This window comes from Mus caroli, chromosome 19, assembly GCF_900094665.2.
Source record: "Mus caroli chromosome 19, CAROLI_EIJ_v1.1, whole genome shotgun sequence".
Taxonomy (NCBI): Eukaryota; Metazoa; Chordata; class Mammalia; order Rodentia; family Muridae; genus Mus; species Mus caroli.
The window spans coordinates 33,975,103-33,990,624 of record NC_034588.1 but is presented as its reverse complement, the minus strand read 5'-3'; the positions used below and the strand labels follow the sequence as shown (position 1 = coordinate 33,990,624).

General features: G+C 40.8%; 1 protein-coding gene across 1 annotated transcript in view; it reads right to left on the bottom strand.

Annotated features, from left to right (window-relative positions):
• Kif11 (kinesin family member 11) overlaps window positions 1-15,522 on the bottom strand; it is a 42,921-nt gene that overhangs the window by 9,984 nt on the left and 17,415 nt on the right. The window contains exons 9-16 of the mRNA XM_021152489.2: window positions 12,499-12,587; window positions 7,901-7,988; window positions 6,514-6,702; window positions 5,645-5,852; window positions 3,440-3,612; window positions 1,051-1,176; window positions 772-930; window positions 5-108 (exon numbers count right to left, since the gene is read on the bottom strand). Coding sequence (XP_021008148.1) covers window positions 5-108; window positions 772-930; window positions 1,051-1,176; window positions 3,440-3,612; window positions 5,645-5,852; window positions 6,514-6,702; window positions 7,901-7,988; window positions 12,499-12,587 — 1,136 coding nt within the window. The remainder of the gene's footprint in view (window positions 1-4; window positions 109-771; window positions 931-1,050; window positions 1,177-3,439; window positions 3,613-5,644; window positions 5,853-6,513; window positions 6,703-7,900; window positions 7,989-12,498; window positions 12,588-15,522) is intronic.

The following is a 15,522-nucleotide window of genomic DNA, read 5'->3' as shown; positions in this document are numbered from 1 at the left end:
CCGCTCTGTATTTTCTTGAATACTGTTCAGTGGTTTCTGGATGTTTTCATACTTCTTCTCCAAAGCACAGAACCTCTCTGCCCAACTACTGCTTAACTGGCAAAGTTCCTATGAGAAACATTGAGAGGAGAAAGATTGGAATGATAGCTGTTTGTTTTCTGTATGTGAATGGTCACAGGTCACGGGTCTCCTTACTCAGCGCAGGTTGGCTGCCAACTTCTGAGTGCTGGGATTACATGTGCAGCACTACACTCCGCTCAGCTACATAAACTGACTCAACATTTAACCTCACCTCTCACACATAGAGGAAGCCCTGAAAAGAACACTGAAAGAACATTTTAGGACTTTTAAAAAAGAGTAAAGAATTAACCAAAACAATTCTTTTGCTTTGTTTTTTGGAGAAAAGGTCTCATCGTGCAGCCTTAGCTTAAATAACCTAAGTGTCAGCTGTTTGTTCTGACGAGGTAAAGCACATTCTTGAATGCTGATTTTCGAGCCAGGTGGCGGCGGCGCAGGCCTTTAATCCCATCCTCTCAGATGCAGAGGCAGGTGGATCTGTGCATTCTGAGGCTAGCCACAGTGAGTTCCAGGACAGTCAGGATTACCCAAAGAAATCCTGTCTCTAAACAAAAGACCCCCTCTAAAGAAGTATTCTCAATTAATTATTTTACACAATTACCATCAGACACAACAGCAGCCGTGGTGACCCCAGGCCGTGTGAGATAGATTATTAAATCCATGAAGGCATTAGAAATGGCAGTTAAGAAATACCTGTGAATGGGTTTCCTTTATTGTCTTCAGGTCTTCAGTTAGGTTTCCACAAAGCTTTTGTGATTCAACCAAGGAAGAAACTGTGTTTTCTCGGAGTTCATGTAAATTGTTACATAATATGCTGAGAAAACTGTCTATTTCTCTTTTTTGATCTTCTACCTTTGAGGGAAAAAAATATTAGTTTCTCTTTTGAGTAACCTATCAAATCTGAGGTATTAAGAAGATAACATAAAAGAATAAATGAAAATTTAAAAAAAAAAAAGAAGAAAACACGTGTACCTTTTCAGCCACTGTCGATGAAGCCCTGAAAATATGCTGTAGCTGCCTATTTATGTTCAAGATGGAAACCACACCAGGGGCTACGATGGTCTTCAGGGAAGTGAAAAGGTCGGTCACAAGTTCATCCTGGTTTTTAAAACAAATACTTTCCTAAGAATGTGTTCATTTGCATTTGCTTAGATGATATATCTTGGATATTTAGCAACCAAACACCTACATTCAAAATTCTGCTTTGATATTCTTTGTAACCTGAAGAGACATAGTTGCATACCCAGTTTATACTCTGCCTATGAGTCCTACTCCAGCAACTAAACAATGTTCACAAAGTGTATAGTAAACACTGAATTTTCTCATTTGTGTTTATATACCTTGCTGTGTGTATATGTGCCGTGTTTTATGTATCTTGTAGCACAGGCTGACCTGAACCTCAATGGGGAGCTGAGGATGCTCTTGACCCCCTTCCCCTCCTGCCTCCACACTATCAGGACCACAGGCAGCTGTGTACTGTGATCTTTAGTCAATTTCAGTCTAAGGGAGAGTTCAGAGGAGGAGACAAGCAAGTAACAGTAGAGTGCTGAGAGTCCAGCACTGCAGTTTGACCCCCAGCATGACTAAAAGAACAATCTCTACACATACATTTTCACACAATGAGTTTTAAACAGCCTTAGGTTAAAAAGAACTAAGCCAAAAAAAAAAAAAAAATCATTAAGAGTAGGTCTTAGTGTGCTAGGAGGATGGCTTGGTGGTTAAGAGCCTGTGCTGCTATTGAAGAGGACCAGAGTTCAGTTCCCAGCACCCATATTAGGTGGGTCCAGCTCTAGGGAGGCCAAGATTGGCTTCTGGACTCCACAGGTACCCATACTCACTTGTACATACCATCCCACCTCCACATAAACATTTAAAAACAAGACACAAAACCCCCATAGGCTTTGGAGCCAAACTTTATCACTCATGCGTAAAACCCAAGAAGCAAAAGCAGGATGATCATACTGAGATCTAAACCAGCCTGGACCAGTGAGTTCTGGGGCAACCACCTGTGAGAAACAGGGGGTAAGAACCTGCTCAAAACACTTGGGGGAGGAGGGAAGGAGGGAGGGCAGTACACTTTTAGGGTAGAGTATTTAACTGTGAAGATCCTGTGACTTAAGAGCCTATTGTATCTGAACTTGAGAGCTCTTATTCTTGCAGAGGAACATGTGAAATTGAGAATATAATGTAAAAAGATCCTTTCACTAGGGAAAGGGCAACAGAATAAGTACAAAAAAATCTAAGCAGAAGTCAGTTAGGAGGCTGCACTGAAAAGTTAGTGCTTGGGGCATAAGTTTTAGGCCTGAGTTTAATCTCAAGAACCCACATTACCAAAACAAAAAGAGCTGAGTGATGCGCACACTTGTAATCCAGCAAGCCGACAGTAGACAGGCAGATCCCTGGGACTGCTCATGTTAGTTTACTTGGAAAGCCTGACACCCAAAATCCATCTCTAGAATCGAAGTAAAGGTTGAAAGATAACCGATTCTACAAAGTTGTCCTCTGTCCTCCAGTGCACACCACAGAAATACACTCACCACACACATAATAACATATCAAATCTTAGGAGATACTTAAGGGTTTGTTTCCTCCTTATCCACCTGTGCAATCATGTATACACATACACACATGCACACAGAAAGAAAAAGGGGAGAGGGGAGAGAGGGGAGGGAGGAAGGGGAGAAGAGAGAGGGGGGAGTGGGTAAAGGGGGAAAAGGAGAGAGGGGAGAGGGAGGAAGAGAGAGGAGAGGGAGGAAGTGGGGGGAGAGGGGAGAGGGAATGGAAGGGAAGAAAAGGCTATATGGCTGGGCAGTGGTGGTGCACACGCTTTAATCCCAGCACTTGGGAGGCAGAGGCAGGCAAATTTCTCAGTTCAAGGCCAGCCTGATCTACAGAGTGAGTTCCAGGACAGCCAGGGCTACACAGAGAAACCCTGTCTCGAAAAAAAAAAAAAAAAAAAAAAAACTGGTACTCTTGTTTGTGACAGGTCCTCAGGTAGCTTTAAATTCACTAAAAACCAAGGATGGCTTTGAACTCCTGATCCTTTGCCTCCTTTGCCATCTTTCTTTTCTCAAAAAACCCAAAAAGGTATCACCAGCCTGCCTCCATCTTTCACAACTGCTGAAATGATAAACATGTGAACTACAATGGCTTAAGTATTCCAACTCTCAGCTACACCCAATGAGTAAAAATAGTTTCAAAATTTAGCCATATCCTCTTGGAAACCAGTCTTTCTATGGGGGTGGGGGATGGGGGGTGGGGGAGGGAGACAATAGTCCTCTCTCTGTGTCTAGCAAAGCTCAAGCTGAAAGAACAAGCACTGATGGCTGATCACTGTAAAAACATTAAGAGATTTACTAACAATCAATCCTTGCAGAACACTTTTACTTTGTGCTGCTAACGATTGCTCTTCCAATATCATATCAGAANTCTGAGAAACACGAGCTGACACATTTTCTGGAATAGACATGAGAGATTCAAGTGCTGTCGTGGTAATNGTGTCTAATGCAGAGACACTAGAAGACATCAGGTTACCTACAAAAAAAAGAGAGAAATGAGAGATGAACTTTGGCATAAATATATTTAAATGAAGTTAAGACCACTTTCAATAAGTCAAAATTAATCTTTATTATAGAATCTACAATAACTGCATTAAAGAATTGTCATACAAGAAAAATTTTAAATATGACTGTTCTATAAGCTCCTGCATATTAAAAAGCACATAATTTTTAAGTATACCTTAGAATAATTTTAAAATTAGAATATATTTTTCTTCACTTGAGATGATCCTTACTCCGGTCAACCATGTTTCAGCTTCCCAAGTGCTAAAATCAGAGGCATGCGTCACCAGATTTAAGCAGAATATTTAAAATTAGTATCTAAAAGCTTATAGTAGACAGAAGTCTATTAAAAAGAGAGAACTATATTTATTGTGAAACATACTTACAACCCCAGCACTTTAAAGGTAGAGACAGAAGGATCAGGTTAAGATACACACAGTTCAAGGTAATTCAAGGTCACCCCCAGCTGTGGGATGTAAAGCTGTTACATGAGACTTTATCTCAAAAGGAAGCATTCACACATACACACACACACACACACACACACACACACACACACATACACACACTCACACACACATACACACACTCACACACACACACACTCTGACCAAACAGCTAATCTTTTTAAAATATTACTTTATGTGATGAGTGTTGTGCCTACATGTATGTCTATGCACCACATGCATGCCTCATGCCCTAGGAGGCCAGAAGAGGCTATCAGATCCCCTGGGCCTGGAGTTACAGATAGTTATCAGTCACCGTAAGTGGGTGCTGGAAATCAAACCTGGGTCCCCTGGAAGAGCAGCCAGTGTTATTAACCTCTGAAGCCCCCAATGAGCAAATCTTTAAGTATATATTCCCACAAGAAAAAAAAAAGTTGCAAGACAATTTATTCAAAGGAAATTTCTTTTTTTTTTTTCAAGATTTATTTATTTATTATATGTAAGTACACTGTAGCTGTCTTCAGACACTCCAGAAGAGGGCGCCAGATCTCGTTACAGATGGTTGTGAGCCACCATGTGGTTGCTGGGATTTGAACTCCTGACCTTCGGAAGAGCAGTCGGGTGCTCTTACCCACTGAGCCATCTCACCAGCCCTCAAAGGAAATTTCTAAGGAGACTACTGGGTTAATACTTGCCACAAAATTTAATGACCAAGTTGAATCCCTGGGATCCACAAGGAAAGAAAAGAAAAGGTATTATCCTCTGGCCTCCACATGCACGTTATGCTGCATAAAAGTCTGGGTTTAGTGGCACTCTTCCTGTAATCTTAGCACTTGAGAATCGGAGACAGAAGGGTCAGAAGGATCCTTAGAGACCAGGTGGTCTAGTGGCGGGGAAGGGAAGAGGAGAGAAGGACTGGGGAGAAAGGGAGAAGAGGGGAGGGAGAAGGAGAGAAGTTTGAGAGAAGAGAGAGCATAAGAGCAAGCAAGTGAGCTAGCCTCGGTCTCACTAAGCCAGCCAACCTACTCTACTTAGCCAATGAAAGATCCTATCTAAAAGAACTAAGGTGGAGGGCTAGAGATATGAATCAATGGTTAAGAGTACTCACAAAGGTGAGTCTGATTCCCAGCGCCCATAGCAGGTGGTGGTGTTCCAATTGAGGGAATCCAACACCTACAGCCTCCATGGGTACATGCACTCACATACACAAACACAGGCACACAGACATACACACATACATGAAACTAAAAATAAAATAATTTGCTGGGCAATGGTGGCACATGCTTTTAATCCCAGCAGTCAGGAGGCAGAGGCAAAGGCAGATGGATCTCTCTGCATTTGAAGTACGCCTGGTCTTACAGAGCAACTTCCAGGACAGCTAAGGCTTCACAGAGATGCCCGACTTGAACAACAGAACAACAACAATGAACCCAAAAAGAAACTAACTCTTTAAAAAAAGGAGATGGTCCCTATGAAATAACATGTAAGGCTGTTCTCTGGACTCCACACGCATGTACACACAGCCATGCGATGCACAGTCACAGAAATGCTTGCACTTACCAAACAGTGTCTTATGAACGTCTAGCATGGCCTTTTGTTTCTCACTGCCATCCTTAATCAATTCTTCCATATTATTAAACAGACTGTTGAGGTTTTTGCCAAAGCTCTCCTGAGCTTCAGCATTGTGNTCATCAATTGCTCTCTTGCGGTCCAGTTTAGAATGTAGGCCAGATACAGCCCTGGTGGTTTCTTTAACTGTGTTAAGCAACTGTATGTTTAAAAACAAAAACAAACAAACAAAAGAAGATAACATAAGCAGTCTGATCAACGTGCTTGTGCTCCATAAGGCTCTCTCCCTGATGAGAACTAGACACAAAATTGTAGACACTGCATCAGAAAAAGTTCATCTTACACTAATGTATCCAGTGCTCAGGAATGCTTAGTCCTCACCAACTCCCCTCTGTGCAAAGAAAACTGACTTTGCAAATTTATTCTAGTAAGTACATTTGTTATAAATGTTTTTTCTTTTGTTTTATAGTCCCGTCAAAAATGTACCTTAAAACATGGAATACTTTCATTCCAGCTTTTAAAAAATGGATCAAATAATGAAATATTGTTTCATAAATGAACAAAACATTTGGAATAGATAAATTAAAATCTTTTTTTTTTTTTTTTTTTTTTTTTTTTTTTTTTGGTTTTTTCGAGACAGGGTTTCTCTGTGTAGCCCTGGCTGTCCTGGCACTCACTTTGTAGACCAGGCTGGCCTCGAACTCAGAAATCCACCTGCCTCTGCCTCCCGAGTGCTGGGATTAAAGGCGTGCGCCACCACGCCTGGCTTGGAATAGATAAATTAAAATCTTATAATCAAAATTTAAGCAAGGATACCTCTACCTACCCTTCAATGTTCTCAATACAAGCAAAGGACAAACCTTGCTGGCAGTGTCATGCAGCGTCTTCTCGGTTCTTTCCAAGGCTGAAGAGACGTATTCCTCTTTAACAAGTTGTAATTTTGTTTCTTGCAAATGTTTCTGAGTGGTTTCAAGTTCCTGTGTCTTGGTTTGCAGGTCAGATTTACACTGGTCAAGTTCGTTCTTACTATCCATAAATAACTCTGTAGCCTACATGTAATATATTAAACAATTCTTTAAGAATCAGAAAAAAAAATGTTCTGGCTGGGCAAATACTTGGCTAGTTAATAATACTGGGAAAAAAAATTATTCAAGTGTAAAAATTGTAATAGTTTGTCAGACTGATTAGAACATTTAAAATGGTATCTAGTCTGCTTCTATAAAGCTATTCAAACATGTAACAGGTCTAACAGTGGTATTAATTCTTCAGGTTACCCCCAGGACTTCAGTGACAGCAAAGGTGCACCACGAGGGTGGCAGAGAAAGGGTCTGGCTGCTTGTCTAAGTGTCCCATAGCTCCCAATTTCTGGAATCCTTACCTTGAAAAGGAACCAAGGGGAAAGATCAACTGGCAGAAAGCTTACATAGCATAAGCAAAGCCCTAGGTCCTATCCCAGCTCTGCATAAGAACTGGCATGGCTAAGTACTGCTCTAATCCAAGTAAAGGTGAGAAGTTCAAGGTCATCCTTGGCTACTTAGTAAGTTTTGTTGCTCTTTTGAGACAGTGTTTCTATGTTGCCCAGGTAAGCCTGGAACTCACCAAATGGACTAGGCTGGCCTCTAACTCAACAAGATCCATCTGCTTCTGCCTCCTAAGTAACTGAAAGCTTGTGTTTTGAGTTTAGCCTAAATTACATGAGAATTGTCTCAAAATAAAAACTGAAGGGGGGGGGAGGGGCCACGGGAGAGATGGCTCGGTGGTTAAGAGCACTGACTGCTCTCCCAGAGGTCCTGTGTTCAATTCCCAGCAACCACATGGTGGCTCATGTAATGGGGTCTGGTGCCCTCTTCTGGTGTGTCTGAAGACAGCTACAGTGTACTCATATACATAAAATAAATAAATCTTTAAAAAACAACGGAGTATACCATAAATTCTAGGATTCTAGCAGATTTTGGAGGTTTGTACAAGTAAACTCTATAGTGTTTACATAATAATAAAACCTCTTATAACACATTTCTCAAAAATATAACCCAGTCATTAAGCAAATGTCTGACTGTGATTTCTTCTAAAGTTGTATTAAGTGTCAAAATAGAAGGCTTTTCATTATAATAACAGAGGTAAAAATAAAATACAACTTACCTTGAATATAAGAATCAAAAAAAAATTCTTTAAAAAAAAAGAGTCCCTACACATTCTACTTCTTTTAGCAGTCCCTGTCACACAGCCTTGGTGGCCCCCAGAGCCTACCTTACTGAGCTCCTCCTCAAGAACAGCGATTTTTTCAACCAACTCAACAATTTGTTCCTCCTGAACAGTTACTTTTCCATTCATGGCTCTAAAAGTTTAATACAAATTTAATAGTTAATGTTTTGTTCTAAATTCTACAAAATTTTAGTCTAATTGCAAAATACAACATAAGACAACAAAACCCTGGCTGCTACACAAACTCATCTCCACACTCTTCAGTCTCAGGATGGTAACTAAGTAGGGCCAAATGGCAATAAGCAAATGAAGCCTCTTTGGGGAAAGACTTGCCTGGGTTTAGTTTTATGTATCAGTTATGTCTGTGTACCATTTGCATGCCTGGTGCCCTTGGGGATCCTTTGCAACTGGAGTTACAGTCGGAACGAGCCACCAAGCCAGTGCTGGGAATTGAACCAGGGTCATCTGGAACAGCAATTAAGCCATCTCTTCAGCCCCTCCCTGTCTTATAAATGGAACATTCCTGATTTGACCTCTACTGAAACTGGGAACCTTTATCTATGAAGGAAAGGCACGTGTGCACAAATCCAACTTGATATGCTAACGAGCTAGGAAGTAACAAGGTAAAAGGATGCTTTTCAGCACACACAAGAGACTCTGGATTTGGTCCCTAACACCATAAAATACATATAAAATAAAACTTGCCGGGTCCTAGCAAACAAAGAAGTGGATGCTCACAGTCAGCTATTGGATGGATCACAGGGCCCCCAATGGAGGAGCTAGAGAAAGTACCCAAGGAGCTAAAGGGATCTGCAACCCTATAGGTGGAGCAACATTATGAACTAACCAGTACCCCGGAGCTCTTGACTCTAGCTGCATATGTATCAAAAGATGGCCAAGTTAGCCATCATTGGAAAGAGAGGGCCATTGGACTTGCAAACTTTATATGCCCCAGTACAGGGGAACGAAAGGGCCAAAAAGTGGGAGTGGGTGGGTAGGGGAGTTGGGGGGGAGGGTATGGGGGACTTTTTGGATAGCACTGGAAATGTAAATGAGGAAAATACCTAATAAAAAATATTAAAATAAATAAATAAATAAATAAAACTTATGTTGAGAAGATAGGAAAATGACAGAGCAGGGAAGTTCCCCTCTCAGGACCTCTGGACGAGCAGTCAGTGCTCTTAACTGCTGAGCCAACTCTCCAGCCCCAAAAGGTCAGGTTTTAAGAATCTTTATTTTTTTTCTCATAACAAATTTCTCAAAGGCATTGTATTACAAATTAGATTTTCATTTTCAAACAACACAAATGTTACCTCTTGTCCCTTATTTCAAATTTTCCCAGGCCTATCTCATTTCAGACTCAAATAGCATGGGTTTCACCCTCCCCCCAAACTGAGGGTAAGAATGTTGTGCAATATGCATCCAATAAAGTCTTTGATTAAAACAAACCAGAGGCCTGGATCTTGCAGAATATCCTCTAGGGGCAATGAACCTCCCTCCTGAGAGCCAGGAGGCTGCTAACTGCATGTGACCTTCAGCTCTCTCTCACTAATAACAATGAAGATGGAGGCATTTGAATGAAAATCTAGTGAATGATGGGCTCTTTAGCACTTAAACCCTTTCTAATCCAGTGATAGCAGCCAGAGTAAACTCTAACCAGAGAAGTGGGTGCCTCTTTCCAGAAGGACTGAAGGGCTTGGCCTTTGCCTTACAAGTGACATAATTCCAGACATGATTCCAGTCAACACAGAACTGTAAATCTCACCCCACACAAAACTAAAACACCAGCTAACAATCACTTAAACATTTGAGGAAACAAACACAAATGACAGAAACCACCACAGAAAGTAAAAAGGTCCTGAAGAGAAGTTAAAACTTTAATAATACTAACAGTTTTTGAGGACAATCAATCTACACAAGAATATGAAGTCATATTCTCTAAAGGTCAGAAAAGATGTGGTAGAGCTTTTACAAAGTAAACATCTGACAACAGAAAGAAAATTCAACAAAAACATTTGAACATAAAGCCAGGCACACTATAGTGCATGCCTTTAGTCTCAGGGCTTGGGAGGCAGAGGCAGGCAGATCTCCCAGCCTGATCTACAGAGCAAGTTCAAGGATAGCAAGCCATATGCAAAGAAACCCTGTCTCAAAAAACAAACAAACAAACAAACAAACAAAAAGGTAAAATAAAGTATGATGAATGCTTTTTTGCTTCTTCTTAAAGATAGGCTGGCCTCAAACTCAAAGGTCCGCCTTTGCCTCCTGAGTGCTGAGATTAAAGATGTACAACACACCTGACTGAAGTAGCACTTTTAACCATAAAACTCACAGGTCTTCCAGAACCACTTAAAATGTTATGCTGATTTCTTGAGTGTTGGGAAATTTCAGAAATGACTGACTGGCTGGTGGTATAGCTCAAGTGTAAAACTGTCGTGTCAGAGGATAGGGTAATGGTAGAAGAGAAGATGAAAATGACTTTAAAAAAGAGACAAAAGCAGTTTTGTATCTCCAGTGCAGTGATGGTTACACAAATATAAGTCAAAATGGTATAGAATCCATCCATATGCTACCAGTTCTAATCTCCTAAATTTACTATTGAATCACAGTTATATAAAGGAATATTGGTGGAAACTGGGTAATTAATACATGGGAGCCCATATAGTATTTATGGCCTATGCCTACAATTTTAGTACTTAGAAAGCTGTAGTAGGGATACCTATAAAGTCAAGGCCAGCCTGACCTGCATAGTGAGTTTAAGGCCAGCTAGGACCACAGAGCAAAATTCTGTCTTAAATAAAACTAAAAGGGCTGACTGAGGCTATGACTCACATGGTGAAGTACTTGTTTAGCATCAAAAAAGCCCTGGGTTTGAGCCCCAGGACCACATAAAGCTAAGCAAAGTGGTACATGCCTGCATCCCAGGATGTGGGAGGCGGAGGCAGGAGGAGCAGAAGTTAAAGGTCATCCTTGACTACACAGTGAGCTTGAGTCCAGTCTGGACTACATGAGACCCTGACTAAATAAATAAGTAAAAAATAATGATGCATGGGACTTCTCTGTACTACTCATAACTTTTCACATAAACCAATAACCTTTTAAAATACAAAGTTAGCTAAAAGGCTTTCTAAAAAGTGTTTGATAGCTGGATGGTGGTGGCGCACACTTTTAATCCCAGCACTTGGGAGGCAAAGGCAGGCAGATTTCTGAGTTCGAAGCCAGCCTGGTCTACAGATTGAGTTCCAGGACAGCCAGGGCTACACAGAGAAACCCTGTCTTGGCCGGGCGGTGGTGGCGCACGCCTTTAATCCCAGCACTTGGGAGGCAGAGGCAGGCGGATTTCTGAGTTCGAGGCCAGCTTGGTCTACAAAGTGAGTTCCAGGNGTGAGTTCCAGGACAGCCAGGGCTATACAGAGAAACCCTGTCTCGAAAAACCAAAAAAAAAAAAAAAAAAAAAAAAAAAAAAAAAAAAAAAAGTGTTTGATAACAGTATTTGTATGTGTGTGTTTAAACATGTATTTACTGAGGGGGACGGTGCATGTTACAGCACACATATGGAGGTCAGATGACATCTTTCTGGAGGTGTTGATTCCCTCCTTCTATCGTGTGGGTTCTGGGGACTAAACTCGTGTCCTCAGGCTTGGCAGCACACACCTTTACCTGACGACTCATCCTCCCAAGCAGAGTTTTAGTTTTGAGTCCGGTCTCGCTATGCGGCCCTCCCTGGCTGGCATCAAACTCCCAATCCTTCTATCTCTGCCTCCTAGGACATTCCAGTGAAAATGTGAGAGTGCTTGCACGCACACACACACACACACACACACACACACACACACTGGCCTGCACAAATATTATGGTGCATGTGGGGAGGCTGAAGAACAACTTGTGGAAACAAGGTCTTTTCTTCCACAAAGGGGGCTACAGACATCAAACTCCAGTCATAAGTCTCTGGAGCAAGTACCTTTGCACACAGCCATCACACTGGTTCAAGAACTATTTTTTAATATCAAACCAAAAGAGGCACTTATGGGACAGTGGACATTAGTCCTTATTGCTGCACTAGTAAGTTTTACTTCAAACTACTGTTTTCTAAAATTATGGTTTTAGAAATAGGTATATTGGCACACCTATAATTCTAGTAACTGTGAGGCTGAGGCAGAATTCAGAAAGCTTCAGGCCAGCCTGGAAGAGACATACTAAAAATACTTCCAAAAACAAGAATAAGGGTATGGAGAGATGGCTCAGCAAGTAAGATTTCTGTCTGCTCGTCTGGGGAAATGAGTTCGATTCCCAGCACCACACAGGGTTTATAACTCCATCTCCAGGACGACTCTTCTGGCTCCTGTATCACTGCCTGAAATGGGGTACACAGACATATATGCAGGAAAACCATCCATATGCTTAAAATAAGTAAAAATGCTTAAAAAAAAAAAAAAAAAAGATTCAGCCAGGCAGTAGTAGTGCACACCGTTAATCCCAGCACTCAATAGGCAGAGGCAAGTGGATCTCTGAGTTCAAGGCCAGCCTGGTCTACAGAGTGAGTTCTAGAACAGCTAAAGCTATAAAGAAAAACACTGTCTCAAAAGGCCAAAAGAAAAAAAACAAAAATACCTTAGAAATTAACTCTATAATCAAAGTCTTACCTAAAACTTTCTTCAGAGATGTACACTCCATTTTTCTCACGAGCTGCTGCAAGATCTCGCTTCAAACGCTCTATCTCTTCTGTATACTCCTATGTAAGAGGAATGTTACATGTAGTTATCATGTTAGTTGATTTTTTTGTTCTATTATTCAGTGTGGAGAGCATATGCATGAAATAAAACATGTTAGCCCTTTATGATTTTCAAACATAAAAAGTTATAATCATACTTTTTTAAAAAAGGAATTTCACTCCATAACTCAGGCTGTCATGGCAACCGTCAGTCTCAGCCTTTGAAATGCTGAGATCACATGTGTAGACCTCCACCCCCAGCTATAACTATAGTTTTAAATTAATGCTAATTTGTTTAGAAATAGTCTTTCAATGGTCTTAATAAAATTCTTTAAATGTTTTCATTATAAACTCCTATCCACCTTTAAATAATTAAGATCTCTACTGCTGTGATAAAATACCGTGACCAAACAAAACTTTGGAAGAAGTGTTTACTCAAGCTTACCCTCCCTTACTGAGGAAAGGCATGGCAGGAACCTGGAGGCAGGATCCAGCAGAGGGGAGTGCTTCTTCCTGGCTTTGTTCCTGCTGGCTTGCTCTACCTGCTTTCTTATAGAACCCAGGCTCATCGGCCAGGGGGTTGCTCAGCCCACAGTGAGCTCCACCCTCCTACATGAATCACTAGCTGGAAAACAAAGAGAGCCCACAAGCTGGCCTCTAAGTCAACTGGGTTTGGACAAATACTATCAATAATATATTAGGTTCCCTGTTCCTAAATGATGATAGCTTGTGTCATGCTGGCAAAACACTAACCAGGATTGAGAATTATTATACAACTACAGTTACTAAAACTAAATAGTATTGGTAGAAGAAGAATGAATTCATTGGAGATGAATAAATGAATGGAATAGAACAGAGTGCAGAAATAGGCCCACATAAATTGGGAAAATTTGATATACTATGCAACTGAAAATTAAAAGCTTTTTGCTCTGTTAAAGCCTGTGTGAAGATGAAAAGCCATTCAACAAAGGAGGAAACCATGTTTGCAAACATCAAATGTCCAGAAAACTTTCCATGTAACAAAGTAAATAAAAAATATTAGAACTCTAAAGTCCAGAAAGCTGGCTCTGCAGTTAAAATGGCTCACCGGTTATTCTTCCAGAGAACCTAGGCTCCATTCTCAGCACCCATATTTTGGCTCACAGACATCTATAACTAACTCTAGCTCCAGGGAAGCTAACTCCCTCTCTTCTTGCTTCTACTGTCACGGCATACATGTGGTACACACAGGCAAGCAAAACATCCATATACATTAAAAAAAAAAATCTTTTTAAAAAAAACCTTTAAAATGCCTCAATAAAAGAACAAATAATCCATTGGGAAATAGTGCTAAAGACATGAACAAACATGTCCCCAAAAACGACATCTGAGCCAGACGGTGGTGGCACACACCTTTAATCCCAGCATTTTAGGAGGCAGAGGCAGGCTGACCTCTGAATTTGAAACCAATATGGTCTACAGGAGCAAGTTCTAAGGTGGGGCTACACAGAAAAACTGTCTTGAAAAACAAAACAAACAACAAAAAAAAAGGACATACAAAAAGCAAGTATGAAAGTACAAGAAGTTAGGGGAATGTACGGTAGCCAAGTGATACAGCTAAAACTCACATGTTTTCTGAATGGATAAAGTGAAAAATAGCTGTCTCAGCAAATGTAGATGAGGATGTGAAGAAATTACATCACCTACATTGCTTGTGGGAAGGCAAAATTATATAGCTACTCTAAAGAACAGTTCAGCAGAGCTGAGCATAGTGGTGCATGCCTGGAAATTCAGAACTAGGGAAGCAGAGGCAAGAAAATTATGAGTTTAATGCCAGCCTGAGCTTCAGAGTCAACTTCACCTCATCACAAGAAACTAAGTCATTCCTTAAAAACTGAAGCATTCAGTTATCATGTATCACAGCAAATTCACTCTGACAATTACCACAAAGAAATGAAAGTCTTAAGTCCAGAGGAGACGATTTAGCTGGTAAAAGCATTTGCCACAGAAGCCTGACAACTGCTGTTACCCACTGTGAAGCTATAGACTCCTTAAGCTGTCATCTGTGCATGCGATGGCGTGCACAAAGATGACACATAGTAATAGTTAATAAGAAATACTTTAAATGAAAATGTACTATAGTGGTTTGGATGGGAATGGCCCCACGGGCTCATAGATTTGAATACTTGGTTCCAGGTGGACTGTTAGGAAGCAGTGAGAGGGGTGGCCTTGTTGGAGGAAGTAAGTCAGTGGGGATGAGCTTTCAAAAGCCTATGCCAGGCTCAGTCTTGCTCTCTCTGCCTCCACCTTTCAGATCTGTTGTGAGCTCTGTGCCTGCCTGCCTGCCACCATGCTCCCCACTATGACCTTGGACTAAACCCTTTGAAACCGTAACAAGTACCCAATCAAATGCTTTATTTTATAGGCAGCTTGATCATGGTGTCTCCTCATAGCAATCAGAATAGTAAGTAAGGCATATATGTTTACACAAATGCCTATGAACTATATAAATAGCAGTTTCATTTGAAACAACAAAAATGAAGCTACTCAATAAATCATTCAAGATGGTCACACAAATTATACAAGTAGCAAACAAATACCATAAAATACTACTGAGCACTAAAAAGACCTATCAAAACTCATGACAATTTCAGTGAACCACCATAGAATAACACAAAATTTAAAAAGACAACTCCAAAAGTTCATGAGCTATATACAATTTCCTTCAATAATGCTCTGAGACTACAAAATTCTACAGAACAGACTAGTGAATACAGGAATCAGAGCTAAGAAAAGAGGAGAAAATTCTATGAGTATCTTAGGGCATTTCTGGAAATAATCAATTGGTTGGTATATAGTATCATCCACATACTGGCACATTATTGAGCAATATAAAGAAATAAACTACTGGCCGGGCGTGGTGGCGCACGCCTTTAATCCCAGCACTCGGAAGGCAGAGGCAGGCGGATTTCTGAGT